Source organism: Pinus tabuliformis, chromosome 2_2, assembly GCF_031772625.1.
Source record: "Pinus tabuliformis cultivar Carrire ecotype Pingquan chromosome 2_2, CPIR1, whole genome shotgun sequence".
NCBI classification, from domain to species: Eukaryota; Viridiplantae; Streptophyta; class Pinopsida; order Pinales; family Pinaceae; genus Pinus; species Pinus tabuliformis.
The window spans coordinates 1,052,867,384-1,052,879,741 of record NC_142300.1 but is presented as its reverse complement, the minus strand read 5'-3'; the positions used below and the strand labels follow the sequence as shown (position 1 = coordinate 1,052,879,741).

At 41.2% G+C, this 12,358-nt stretch overlaps 1 protein-coding gene across 1 annotated transcript; it reads left to right on the top strand.

The window, feature by feature from the left end:
- The first annotated feature begins 964 nt into the window (after positions 1-964).
- Positions 965-1,492, top strand: LOC149197012 (uncharacterized). The gene has a single exon (XM_089408528.1). It carries the CDS (start codon positions 965-967, stop codon positions 1,490-1,492), a length of 528 nt encoding a protein of 175 aa, XP_089264654.1.
- The last annotated feature ends 10,866 nt before the right edge of the window (positions 1,493-12,358 follow it).

Below are 12,358 nucleotides of genomic sequence, written 5' to 3'. Positions count from 1 at the left end.
TAGTAATATTAAATTTAATATTATAATATATAGTGATCTTTTATATCTTAATATTAGGTCATTAAGATTATATATTAAAGGAGCTCGATGGGTGGTCTTGGGGTTCGATGCCGCGACCGCTGGTGGCACTCATCCATTGAAGCCTGCCTGCACTTGCCCCTGTAACCTGCAATCAACTCAAGCTCCCCCCAGCGTTATCTGCTCTGGTTATCTACTTTGACCATCTCTAACTGTAGCGGTATCCCTCTACCTCTCAGGCTTACAGGTTTTCCCGGTTACTAACCTCCACAGTTTTCTGTAGTGTTGTTGTCCTCTTCTGGCAGCTGTCATAACATTCCCCGACAGTCATGGATGACCTGGGTGACTTTCCGGATCCTTCGGAGGATGTGCCCATATGGACACCCACCAAGACCACTGCTGCCGGTTTTTTCCCATTCATGTCCGACCTCACCGACGAGATAGAAGCCCTCCCACTGTTAACTCGCCCTCGCATTTCGCCGGTCTCCCTCCCTGAAGAAGTGGCCTCCCCCCCGAGTTCATCTCACAACCTCTCTCGCCACGCTCCCTGGCTCTTATCGCCCCTCCGCCTAAACCTGTCTACCCAACCCTCGGTGCTGATATTACTCAAAACCCTCTTTCGGCGGTGACTAGCCCTATTCCCCCTGATTTCCCCCAAGGCTCGACGGTTTTTGGCTCGGTCCCTACTGCTCCGCAGACCTCCTCGGCTCCCTCCCGGGGGCATTTCACAGGCATTGGACCAATTTATGGCATATTTGCAAACATCCCGCAGGAGGTGTCTGAAAACCCTAGGGTTTCTCCAACACCGGGACCTTCACTTCCCTCCTCGACATAGGAAGCGTCGGCTGCTGGGGTTTCTGGGCCTTCGAGAAAGAACAGGGGTCCTAAGCTATGAGCCAGTGCGGTGCCCCTCAATTTTGCAGAAGATATAAAATTATTGGACACCATGGACATAGCAGAGAAGGTCTTGGTCGGCCGGGTGCGCGGCAGACACTACAGTGTGGCAAAATTACAGCAATGGGTCTCAGAGGTTTGGGGCGAAAACCTGAAGGATATTCCGAAGGTACAAACCCTAGTCAAAGGATGGTTTGCTTTGCATTTCAGTTGTTTGGAGCACACCAACTGGGTATTGTCCACGGTCTGGCACCTTGACCTGGCTCCCGTTCTCCTCAGAAGATGGACCCCCTTTTTCGACCGAGCTCAGGAGAGGGTTGAAGCAGGTCCTATATGGGTACGTTTGCTCGGCTTACCCTTGCATTTCTGGATGGAAGATGTCTTCAAGCACATTGGAAATGCCCTCGGTATCTACCTCACATTTGACGATTCATACCAGACCTCGGGGAAATTAGCATATGCAAGGATTTTGGTTCATCTGGACCTTTCAGAGGGTTTACTCAAGTTCATAGACATCCATTGGAGGAACCACACCAGACATCAATTGCTGGACTACGAGGGCGTCCCTTTTCGATGCTGAAGGTGCCATAAGGTTGGGCATCTCTATAAGGACTGCCCTCTGCTGAACAAAAAGAAAAAACAGGCCTCGACTTCGGATATCGCCTCCCATCCGAATAAATATTATATCATTAGAAACTATATTTTGAAATTTTTAAGTTTTTGAACATGGGAAACCAAAGGAATGCTAAATGAAAGTATGATCACAATAGAACTGATAATGAGGAAATAACTAAGAAATGACGAGAAAAAAAGAGAACAATAATGGAAAAATAGAGAGCTTGAAGGAGATGTAAAGGTACAAAATAGAGAACCTGAAGGAGATGTGGAGGTACAAAATAGAGAGCCTGAAGGAGATGTGGATGTACATGGAAATGATGAGGAAATGAGAGATGTCAAGGAACTTGTCAACGAGAATATAAACCACACAAATGAAGAAGTCATTATTGATATCTATAGTACTAGTGAGTTAACAATGTTTTAAATTCTAATTTTTGTAGTTTTTCTAGATTAAATTATTTCAAAGTCCCAATTTTAAGATTTTAAAAATGTTCAACTTGTATAGGTCACGCGTAAATTATACAAACTTATATTTTTTTATGTAGGGACTACATCTAACTTGCAAGAATATCCTACCACATCTACAAAAGTACAGAAATTAATCACAAGTTACAAGGACAAAGTCTATGATGATAATTTTCTAAAGAATATGGATTCAACTAAACTGAAAGAAATGGGGCCAACATTGCGTGAACGAACAATTTGAAATAAAGTACATGTGATGTTTAAATAATTTTTAAAAGGTAAATTTGTCATATCACAAGCTCAAATGTTAAACAAAATTTTAAATTACAAACCTCTAAGCGAGCGATAGTTCAATTACTTGGCATTAGAAATTCCTAAGAGGTGAAGGTAAATGAGTTGGTATCAAAAAATATAAGATCGACCCTTCGCGCACTTGCAAAAAAGTGATTGCAAGATGGTAAAAGTGCTCGTAGAGCATGGTTAACAAGCGTCACAACTACGACTGCATCAAATTGGTTAATGTCAATTGCTCGGCTTACCCTTGCATTTCTAGACGAAAGATGTCTTCAAGCACATTGGAAATGCCCTCGGTATCTACCTCACATTTGACGATTCATACCAGACCTCAGGGAAATTAGCATATGCAAGGATTTTGGTTCATCTGGACCTTTCAGAGGGTTTACTCGAGTTCATAGACATCCGTTGGAGGAACCACACTAGACGTCAATTTCTGGACTACGAGGGTGTCCCTTTTTGATGCCAAAGGTGCCATAAGGTTGGGCATCTCTATAAGGACTGCCCTCTACTAAAAAAAAAAGAAAAAACAGGCCTTGGCTCCGGATATTGCCTCCCATCTGCATACTCAACATGACGCTCAGCCTAGGAGTCAAGCTCCCATGACCACACAGGTCCTGGCTGCATCTGAGATCCCGGCCAGCCAACAAAAGGTTCCAGCTGAAGAGGCAACGGCTCCTCCACAGCCGAAGAAACGAGGGTGGCCTCCCAACCGTATGTTATCACTCAGGTTGTCCTTAAAGCTCCTTAAAGGATACGGCCGAGGTAACCACAAACCAATCTTTACACTGCAGGTCCTAGCCTACCAGCAGTCAGAGAGGGCTCTCTCTTTAGGGTTTAGCTTTGTTGATGATGATTTTAGGCTAGTTATTGAGTACAAGGGGTTTTGTTTTGATTTTGGTGGGAAGGATGATGCTTTCAAGTAGAGAGGCAGGGATAGCATGAAAGTTTTAGAACCATTGGGCGTGGAGTCAAGGAGTAGGACTGCTGGTGCGTTTTCTTGGTCACAAAAGGAATATGGAGCAAGCTAGCTGCACATGAAACAATGATTCAAGCTTAAAAGGATGGAATGAGGGCTAAGGAATGAGAGGCAGTTAAGAATCTCTCGTTCAGCTTAACAGAGGGAAGGTGAATGAGCTCTATCTAGGAGCAGTGAAGAATCCCTAGATAACTGTCAAACGTGAGTGAATTAGGGGAAATATGAGCCACAGGGAATTCATATTCATTACTAATCCAGATGAAAACATAAAGAAACAGCAGAAACTGAGCATAGAGGGCAATTAAACCAAGTCTAAACTATTCATTCTTTCTGCTATTTTAGATGGTATATCAATGGAAAACAAAGGTAGGAAACACTTATTGAGTCATGTTGCAGCACAAGAATTCCGTATTCATCCTTCAACCATTAAACACACAACAAACAGTCATTCCTCCAAGCTTTTGAGCAGTCTTTGATTAAGTAAAACATTAAGTATACAGAGCGAGTCTCTCTTGGAGCTATACAACCAACCAACCCCTTAAACAGTGAATTAGGGTCGTTTTATAAGTAAAATATCTACAAAATTAGATCTCAGACAGATCTACTGTAATAAGTGTCTTTAACCTAACATATGTCTGAAATAAATGCAAGAAAATATCTTCGAGCTGCGCTGGGGGCAGCTGTATCAAAAAGAGTTAATGTGTTGTCTTTATCGTTGTGTGCTGATCACTTAGCCATAACTGCGCTTTAGGTTTTGATCCATGCTCTTGAGTGGTTCTGAGGTGCATTAACTGTGATGGGAGAGCCTCGATATAGCTCCACCGTTTTCTTTGACTTTGTTGGAGGCCATTCAATGTTCACCTGCATTGGGAAATAAAGATTTCCATTAAAAACTTTTGACTGATACTCTTTGCCGCTTCCTTGATATGCTTTGGCAAAGAATGTGCGCATTTCTTACTTCTGATACTCTTTAAAATGTTGCATCAACCTTTATGGCTGCTATTTGGCCTTCTGTTTCTTTAAAAACTGTCTTTGCCCCTTTCTGAATCCTGCGCGAAGAAATTCTTGTCATTTTGCGACTTTCGGGCCTGCTGGTGGCCGAGCCATGAAAGGGCTTTCCATTTTGGCCTATTTCCCTTAGCGATGCGCGATTAGCGCTAAGCGCTAATCACGCATCAAAAACTGCCTCAGATTTTCATTCCGGGCTCTCTTTGCTGCGATTTGTGCCCTTCGTGCTTTTTGACGATGACGTCAGCATGACGTCAGCGGTGGGTCCTAGTACGGCGGTGACATGGCAGGGTGACGTCAGCATGGTGACATCAGTAGTACGGTCGGGTGACGTGGCGGTACGGTGGAGGTGATGACGTGGTAGTATGGTGGCAGCGACGTGGCAGGGACACGGTGGCAGGAGGCCGACGCAGGATGATGACGTCATGGGGAGACGTAGCAGTGACATCACACAGGGGAGGGCGGTATCCGGTTCATGTCGCACCGCTTTTGTGTAGAAGCGGTTTCGGAGGAGGGGGCTCCGCCACAGCCAGGAGGGTGACGCGTGGTGGGAGTACGACGGGAAAACCGCCCATCTCCCGGACGCTAACCCTCGACATGTCGGGGCACAAAACGAACCGCCCACCGTAGATCTTGGGCACGCCAGATCAGACAGTCGGCGGCACAGTTAACGCGACGGATGGTTAGGGATGGGGCCCGCGGCACAGTTAACGCGACAGATGGTTAGGGATGGGGCCCGCGGCACTTTTTATTAATTGTTTAATCCAGCGGGGGGGGGGGGAACCTTAGTAAAGCGGGTTTTTGGGTTGTATACAAGCGGGGTTAAATATTTACAAGGGTGGAAAATGAGTTTTGTAGGGTTAGGATTTAGGGGAAATGGTTATTAGTGTGACCAGATGTCAGACTAATTCCAGGTTAGGACACGGAAGGGTTAGTAGGAGCCCCAGATGGACTACTATTTCCCGGACTTGATAAATATGGCTATAGTGCCAAGGGGAGGGGAATATGTACTATTTTTGGGATTTTATATAGTTTTTTTACAATAGGGGATAAGGAAATGATATAGGGAGCTAGATAATAGAGTTAGGAGTCAATATGAATTTGTGAGGTGAAGTGTAGGGGAGAGGCTAAGTTTGTGAGCTGAATCTTAGACATAGGGAGTGAATGAACTGTGGAGACATGATTTTACATAAGAAATGTGGCTTCTTTTCACTGAAGAAAGTCAAAGCTTGACTTGGTGCTTTACAAAAATGAAGTGATAATAGGACTGGTTGGGCAGATCCCAAGGTCCTCAAGGGGATGTTAGTGAGTGATTTGGGGAATGAGAAGAAGGGGGAGTTAGGCATGCCTCGCTTGAGCTCCTCCAAAGGTGAATTGCCTTGCACTTGTGATATGAATAGATATAACATTTGAAAACATGAAATGGATCACATATCTTGATTCTGCAACCACAAAATTACTTACCCAGCCTACTTACCTAGCATTTTTTCTTCTTTTTGCATGGGTGCACTTGGACTTGCAGACCCTGATTATCCTTTTTTCTTTTGCTGTCCTCCTATCTAAATCTACACTTATTTCTTCCAAGGGCCCAGATTAAGCAGTTGGGCTCCTTTGTTTCTCTACCTATCTACAAATCTGCCAAGATTAAGCTGTTTGGACAGATAATGATTCTCTATATTCTAAAACAAGAAATTGAAACCTAGGGAGGCCAAGATTAAGCAGTTTGGCCTTCCCTTAACAAAAAAATTCTTCAAAAAAGATTAACTCATCAAAATTGGAATACAGCAGTGGCACTTAGACTGACACACTTTCATGGCCTCTTCTTTGGCTTCTTTTGGAAATATGGAGCATTGCAGCATGCAAAGTATGACATATTTGGCACTTTCAACTGTCAATCATGAAATATGAACACCTGTTGCAACAGGAGGCTAACACCGTACATAGCCACCTCCTCTGTCTCGACCTCAGTCGCCATCTGAGGGCCTGCCCTTATCGGGTATGAATACTCCCACCATCCCTGTTTCCACTTGCAGCTCATCTCATTTTGATTGCATATTATCTTGTTCTTTCTCCAAACTTCATGTAAAGAACCCTTCATATGATCATCTGGGTCGGGGTCTTGGTACAGATCCCCCTATCACTGCTTCTCTCACCTGCCCGATCTCATCCGCCCCCATTTTCTCCCCTGCACCCTCCTCGAATACTCCCTCACATCTCCCGTCCACTACTCCTTCCCTCCTGGTCCCCCCTCCTGGGAGATACTTGACTCGCTCGAAAATGAAGAGACAAGCCCAGGATCATATTGGGCTTGAGATACTCCATTCCCCCCCCCCCCCCCAAACTCCACAGGGGTCGACCTTCCTACCTTTCTAAAGCCCAAGGCACAACTGAAGATGAGATTGCTTTGGGGGTTCAAACTACCATCCCAGGGATGCTTAGAGCCAGAGAATCCTAGCCTAGCCCCCCTCCATGAAGATTTTCTCCTTCAATTGTAGAGGGTTGGCTAGGCCGGATAAAAAACTAGCTCTTTGTCATCTGTTAAAACTTGTTCTGCTTGATATTATCTTTCTGCAAGAAACCCTGGGACCTATTTTAGACATTTCACAGTCCCTCCAAAACATGCTTCCTGGTTGGATCTTTATTGGACTTGATGCGCATGGGAGGTCGGGAGGTCTAGCTTTGGGCTATAACTCCCATACCATAAAAATGCTTAATTGCTGGGGTGGGCTGGGACATCTTGGAGCAGACATCAGATCTGCAGACCTGGGGATGAATTTTTGGATATTAAATGTCTACGGTCCGTGCCAGAACAGACCAGCATTTTGGCAGAACCTCCTAAGTTCTGATTCATTTTTTACTGACCACCTGATCCTGGGTGGGGATCTTAATTTTTCCATCGGACATTCTGAATCCTGGGGACACAGGGCACAGCGAGACTCCCTTTCAGATTACTTTTTATCTAAACTGGATGCACACCAACTGATTGATATCCCCTCTGCAAAACCCCAAGCGACTTGGAGAAACAACAGGACTGGGGAAGACAGTCTGGCCCGCAGACTCGACCGCTTCCTTGTCAAAGAAAAGGTGTTGGACTTGGGTCTACAAATCAGACACTGGGTAGGTTCTGGTGGGATCTCTGATCACCTACCCATTTACCTGGAAATTGAAGGGGGGCGAGCAAAACCTAAAGGACCCTTTAAGTTCTGCTCTGTCTGGCTCAAGGATGACTCATATAAAAAATTGGTCTCTGATTTCTGGAATGCAAACCCCCCTGGGAGAAGAGAAGACAGTACTAGAAGATTTATACAAAATCTTACAAACCTTAAGAGGATGTCCAAACTTTGGGCACATAACAAAAGAATACAGGAGGAACAAACTCTCGGTAGGATTGAATCTGAAATTGCTGCTTTTGAAAATAATCTTGGAGGAATATACACCTCAGATGAACATAAGGAAAGGATGGTTTCTCATTATGCTGAAAGGACAAAAATACTTAAGGATAAGGAAGAAACCTGGCGCCTGAGAAGCAGAGCCATCTGGATGCTTGAAGGGGATGAAAACACTAAATTCTATCATAAATTTGCCAATGGAAGGAAGGCAATCAACACCATATGGCAGCTACAGAATGATCAGGGGCAGATTGTAAATACTTTCCCACAACTTGCTGAACTTGCCTCCTCTCACTTCAAAAGTACATACCGAGCCCCCAGGGAGACAAACCTAGCAGAAATTATCAGGGTTGCACAACTCTTTCCCAGATTCGTGGACCCTGTGGAAGGAGATGAATTAATAAAGGCAGTCACTCTGGAGGAATTGGAACACACCTTAAAATGGTTCAAAAAGGATAAGAGTTCGGGGCCTGATGGCTGGTCGATTGAATTCTACTTGGCCTTCTTCGACATCATTGGGGAAGACCTGCTCAGAATTGTCGAGGACTCGAGGAACAGAGGATTTCTTGAAACCTCTATCACCTCTACCTTCCTTGCACTCATACCGAAGAAAGACAACCCAGACTCATTTGAGGACTTTCGTCCCATATCTCTCTACAATTGCATATATAAGATCATAGCTAAGATCATTGCAAACAGGATGAAACCTATTCTTTCTAATCATATCTCTCCGGAGCAATTCACTTTCCTACAAGACAGACAGATTCATGAAGTTGTAGGCACCGCCCAGGAAGTAATTCATACTTTACACTCAAGGCAAGGCAAAGGTATGATTATGAAGGTCGATTTATCAAAAGCATTCGACAGAGTAAATTGGCTTTATATTAGAATGTTGTTAACTCATTTAGGTTTCCCTTACTTATTCATCAAATGGATCATGAATTGCATTACTAATATCCCTTTCAGTGTTCTGGTGAATGGAAGTGCATCTCCTTTTTTTACCTCTGAAAGGGGGCTGAGACAGGGATGTCCCCTCTCGCCTTTGCTCTTCTTGCTCGTTATGGAAGGTCTCAGCAATCTCATCAAAGAAGAGCATCAAAGGGGCAGATTAAAGGGTATAAAGATAACAGAAGGTTGCATCCTGACTCACCTTCTCTTTGTAGATGACATCCTAGTTTTTATCAATGGCAGTATTGGGGACATTAGTATCATCAAGGAAAATTTCACCCTCTTCCAAGTGGCAACAGGTATGATCATAAATGACAGCAAGTCCACATTAACAACAGCTGAATGTACTCCGCATGAGATATATTTTGCACTTCAGCATTTCCACTTCACACAGCTACAATTAGCCGATGGTTTAAAATATCTGGGGTACAAGTTGAAGCCACTGGGATACAAAATTGCTGACTGGACTTGGCTCATCTCCAAGATGGAGAAAAGACTTAATACATGGTACCTCAAATATCTTTCGCGGGCTGGAAGACTCACTCTAATCAAAAGTGTCCTGGAGGCCACCCCAGTATATTGGATGTCCTTGGCCTGGATACCCAGAGGCATTCTCAATAGAATTCAAGCCCTCTGCTGTAGGTTTCTTTGGAAAGGGAACAAACAGGGTAGGATATTTGCTTGGGTCAGGTGGGAGGCCCTGAACCTACCAAAAAAATGGGGAGGTTGGGGCCTAAAAAAGTTAGAAGATTTCTCTTTAGCACTTGCCGCAAAACTTGGCTGGAAATTAGTATTAGCAGACAGCCTTTGGACGAGGGTCACACATGCCAAATATATCGCTCCATTGCACATCATGGACTGGATTAGAAGAACCCATCTAAGTACCTCAGGCATCTCAATTATCTGGAAGGTTGTACTAAAGGCTTTGAGCTCGAGGGTGAAAATATGGAGTTGGGAAACACTTTTAGCTTGTTTTTGACATACAAAACTATGAATTTTTATGTTTTTTCAACTTCAAGCGTTGAAAACTCATATTTTCATTGAGAATTTTCCTTCGTAGTTCAAAAAATATTTGTAGAGGATTTTCTTACCTTTGCACTCATATTTAAGAAAAAACCTATGGAAATATATTTATATAAATTTGGTGTTTATTCATTGCATATACTTGAAAATTTCAGTGAAGGATAATGCATGACTCAATTATACACATTGGTTTTTAGAGACTAGTGATTCATTGTGGAAAAGAAAATATGTCACCATAATCTACACATGTTGCACTAGGGTATGGGTTACTTCTAGGTAATTTTCATATTCAACCACTATTATTTTTTATCATTTAATGAATTGGGGTAAGACGAAAAACAGTAATTTTTCAACACATTCAACAATATGTCAAGTTTTGTTTTAATGTGATAATCAATATGTCAGCTAAAAATACCATTTTGAAAAGGACAGGGAAAGGAAGCCATAGGATATTTTTACGATAATTTTGGTGATTCTATTTGCAAGTTATTGAATTTCCATTTCAGGCAATTTTTAAAACTTTCACACCATTTTGTATCAAATTAGTAACACATATCAATTCTTCATGAAACTAAATAAATATTATATCATTAGAAACTATATTTAGAGTTGAATATATTGGTACCAATATTGACATCTACCTCTTAAAATTTTCAGGGGTTTGCCTTCTTCGTAGTTGACATTTTCAGAAAACTGCTGAAGTTTTCCCAATTTTCATTGACTGAAAACTCTTGGTCGAGAAATTTAAATCTCTCAAGTGAGAAATCCCCCCTACCACCACAGTTTGCGTTAATCAGGGTGAGTTAAGTGAAAAAAATTCCAAGCGCGCAAATTTTGGCTCGGGTTGGTTTTTCTGCACAACATTTGTTCGATCGAGAGTTTTAAATATTTCGTCTGAGAGTTTAATTTGAAGAATTACAAGTGGGCAATTGCAGACTGCGGAGGTGGTTTTTCTGCACAAATTTTCGGTCAATAGTTTTATCTATCTTGGTCAAGAGTTTTAATTCGAGAAAAAGTGGTATCTGTTGCAAACCAAACGAAATTTCAAGGTACAAGGAAATAATTTTTTTGTTTTTTTGTTGTTTTTTTTTGTTTGGGGGAGAATGGACCTTATATTATGGTTTCAATCTATGGAAAATGAATATTGTGGTTCTATTTTATTGGGTTTGGAGAAGGGGCTTTACTTTATTGTTTAAATATATGGAAAATGGATATTTTTTTTCTATTTTATTGTCTTTGGAGAAGCATCTTTATTATTTTTTTAAGGGATGTGAGGAAAAAAGGATTTTTAAATTTGTGGAATTTGATTATGATGGGTTTGAAATATTTGAAATTTGTGCCTTGAATGATTTGTAGTATTAAAAGCTTGAACTCATTTGTGTTGTTATGAAATTTTTAAGTTTTTGAACATGGGAAACCAAAGGAATCCTAAATGAAAGTATGATCACAATAGAACTGATAATGAGGAAATAACTAAGAAATGATGAGAAAAGAGGAGAACAATAATGGAAAATAGAGAGCTTGAAGGAGATGCAAAGGTACAAAATAGAGACCCTGAAGGAGATGTGGAGGTACAAAATAGAGAGCTTGAAGGAGATGTGGATGTACATGGAAATGATGAGGAAATGAGAGATGTCAAGGAACTTGTCAACGAGAATATAAACCACACAAATGAAGAAGACATAATTGATATCTATAGTACTAGTGAGTTAACAATGTTTTAAATTTTAATTTTTGTAGTTTTTCTAGATTAAATTATTTCGAAGCCCCAATTTTAAGATTTTAAAAATGTTTGATTTGTATAGGTCAAGCGTAAATTATACAAACTTATATTTTTTTATGCAGGGACAACATCTAACTTGCAAGAATATCCTACCACATCTACAAAAGTACATAAATCAATCAGAAGTTATAAGGACAAAGTCTATGATGGTAATTTTCTAAAGCATATAGATTCAACTAAACTGAAAGAAATGGGGCCAGCACTGCGTGAATAAACAATTCGAAATAAAGTAACTGTGATGTTAAAATAATTTTTAAAATATAAATTTGTCATATCACAAGCTTAAATGTTAAAGAAAATTTTAAATTAAAAACCTCTAAGTGAGCGATAGTTCAATTACTGGGCATTAGAAATTCCAAAGAGGTGAAGGTAAATGAGTTGGTATCAAAAAATATAAGATCGACCCTTCACACACTTGCAAAAAAGTGATTTCGAGATGGTAAAAGTGCTCGTAGAGCATTGTTAACAAGTGTCACAACTACGACTGCATCAAATTGGTTAATGTCAATGGAATCAAGAGTTTACATAACATCCAGAAGAAGCCTATGGAGGGATAAAAAATTTAGGATTCAATTAGATGAGAATGATGAACTTGCCTGTTGGGCTAATATATATAGGCAACCATATCAAGATAGACTTGTAAATAGTGTGATAGATAGGGTGAACAAGTTTTCGGATTTCAATTCTTGCATGTCACCAAATGAAAAGGACGTGGTGTGACATAGTATATATAAAGAGAAATCTAAAAATCATGGTAAACATATGTCTCAAGTTAGTTAAGTGGAATTATTTTTAAACTTTATGGCTAGTAATGTTGACATGAAGATTTCCCTTAGCACATTTCTTAAGTTTAAGACATGGAATATCAAGCCTATCATTGTTCATGACACATTTTATTGATACCATGTAGAATTCCAATTATATTATGAGATTTCTAAA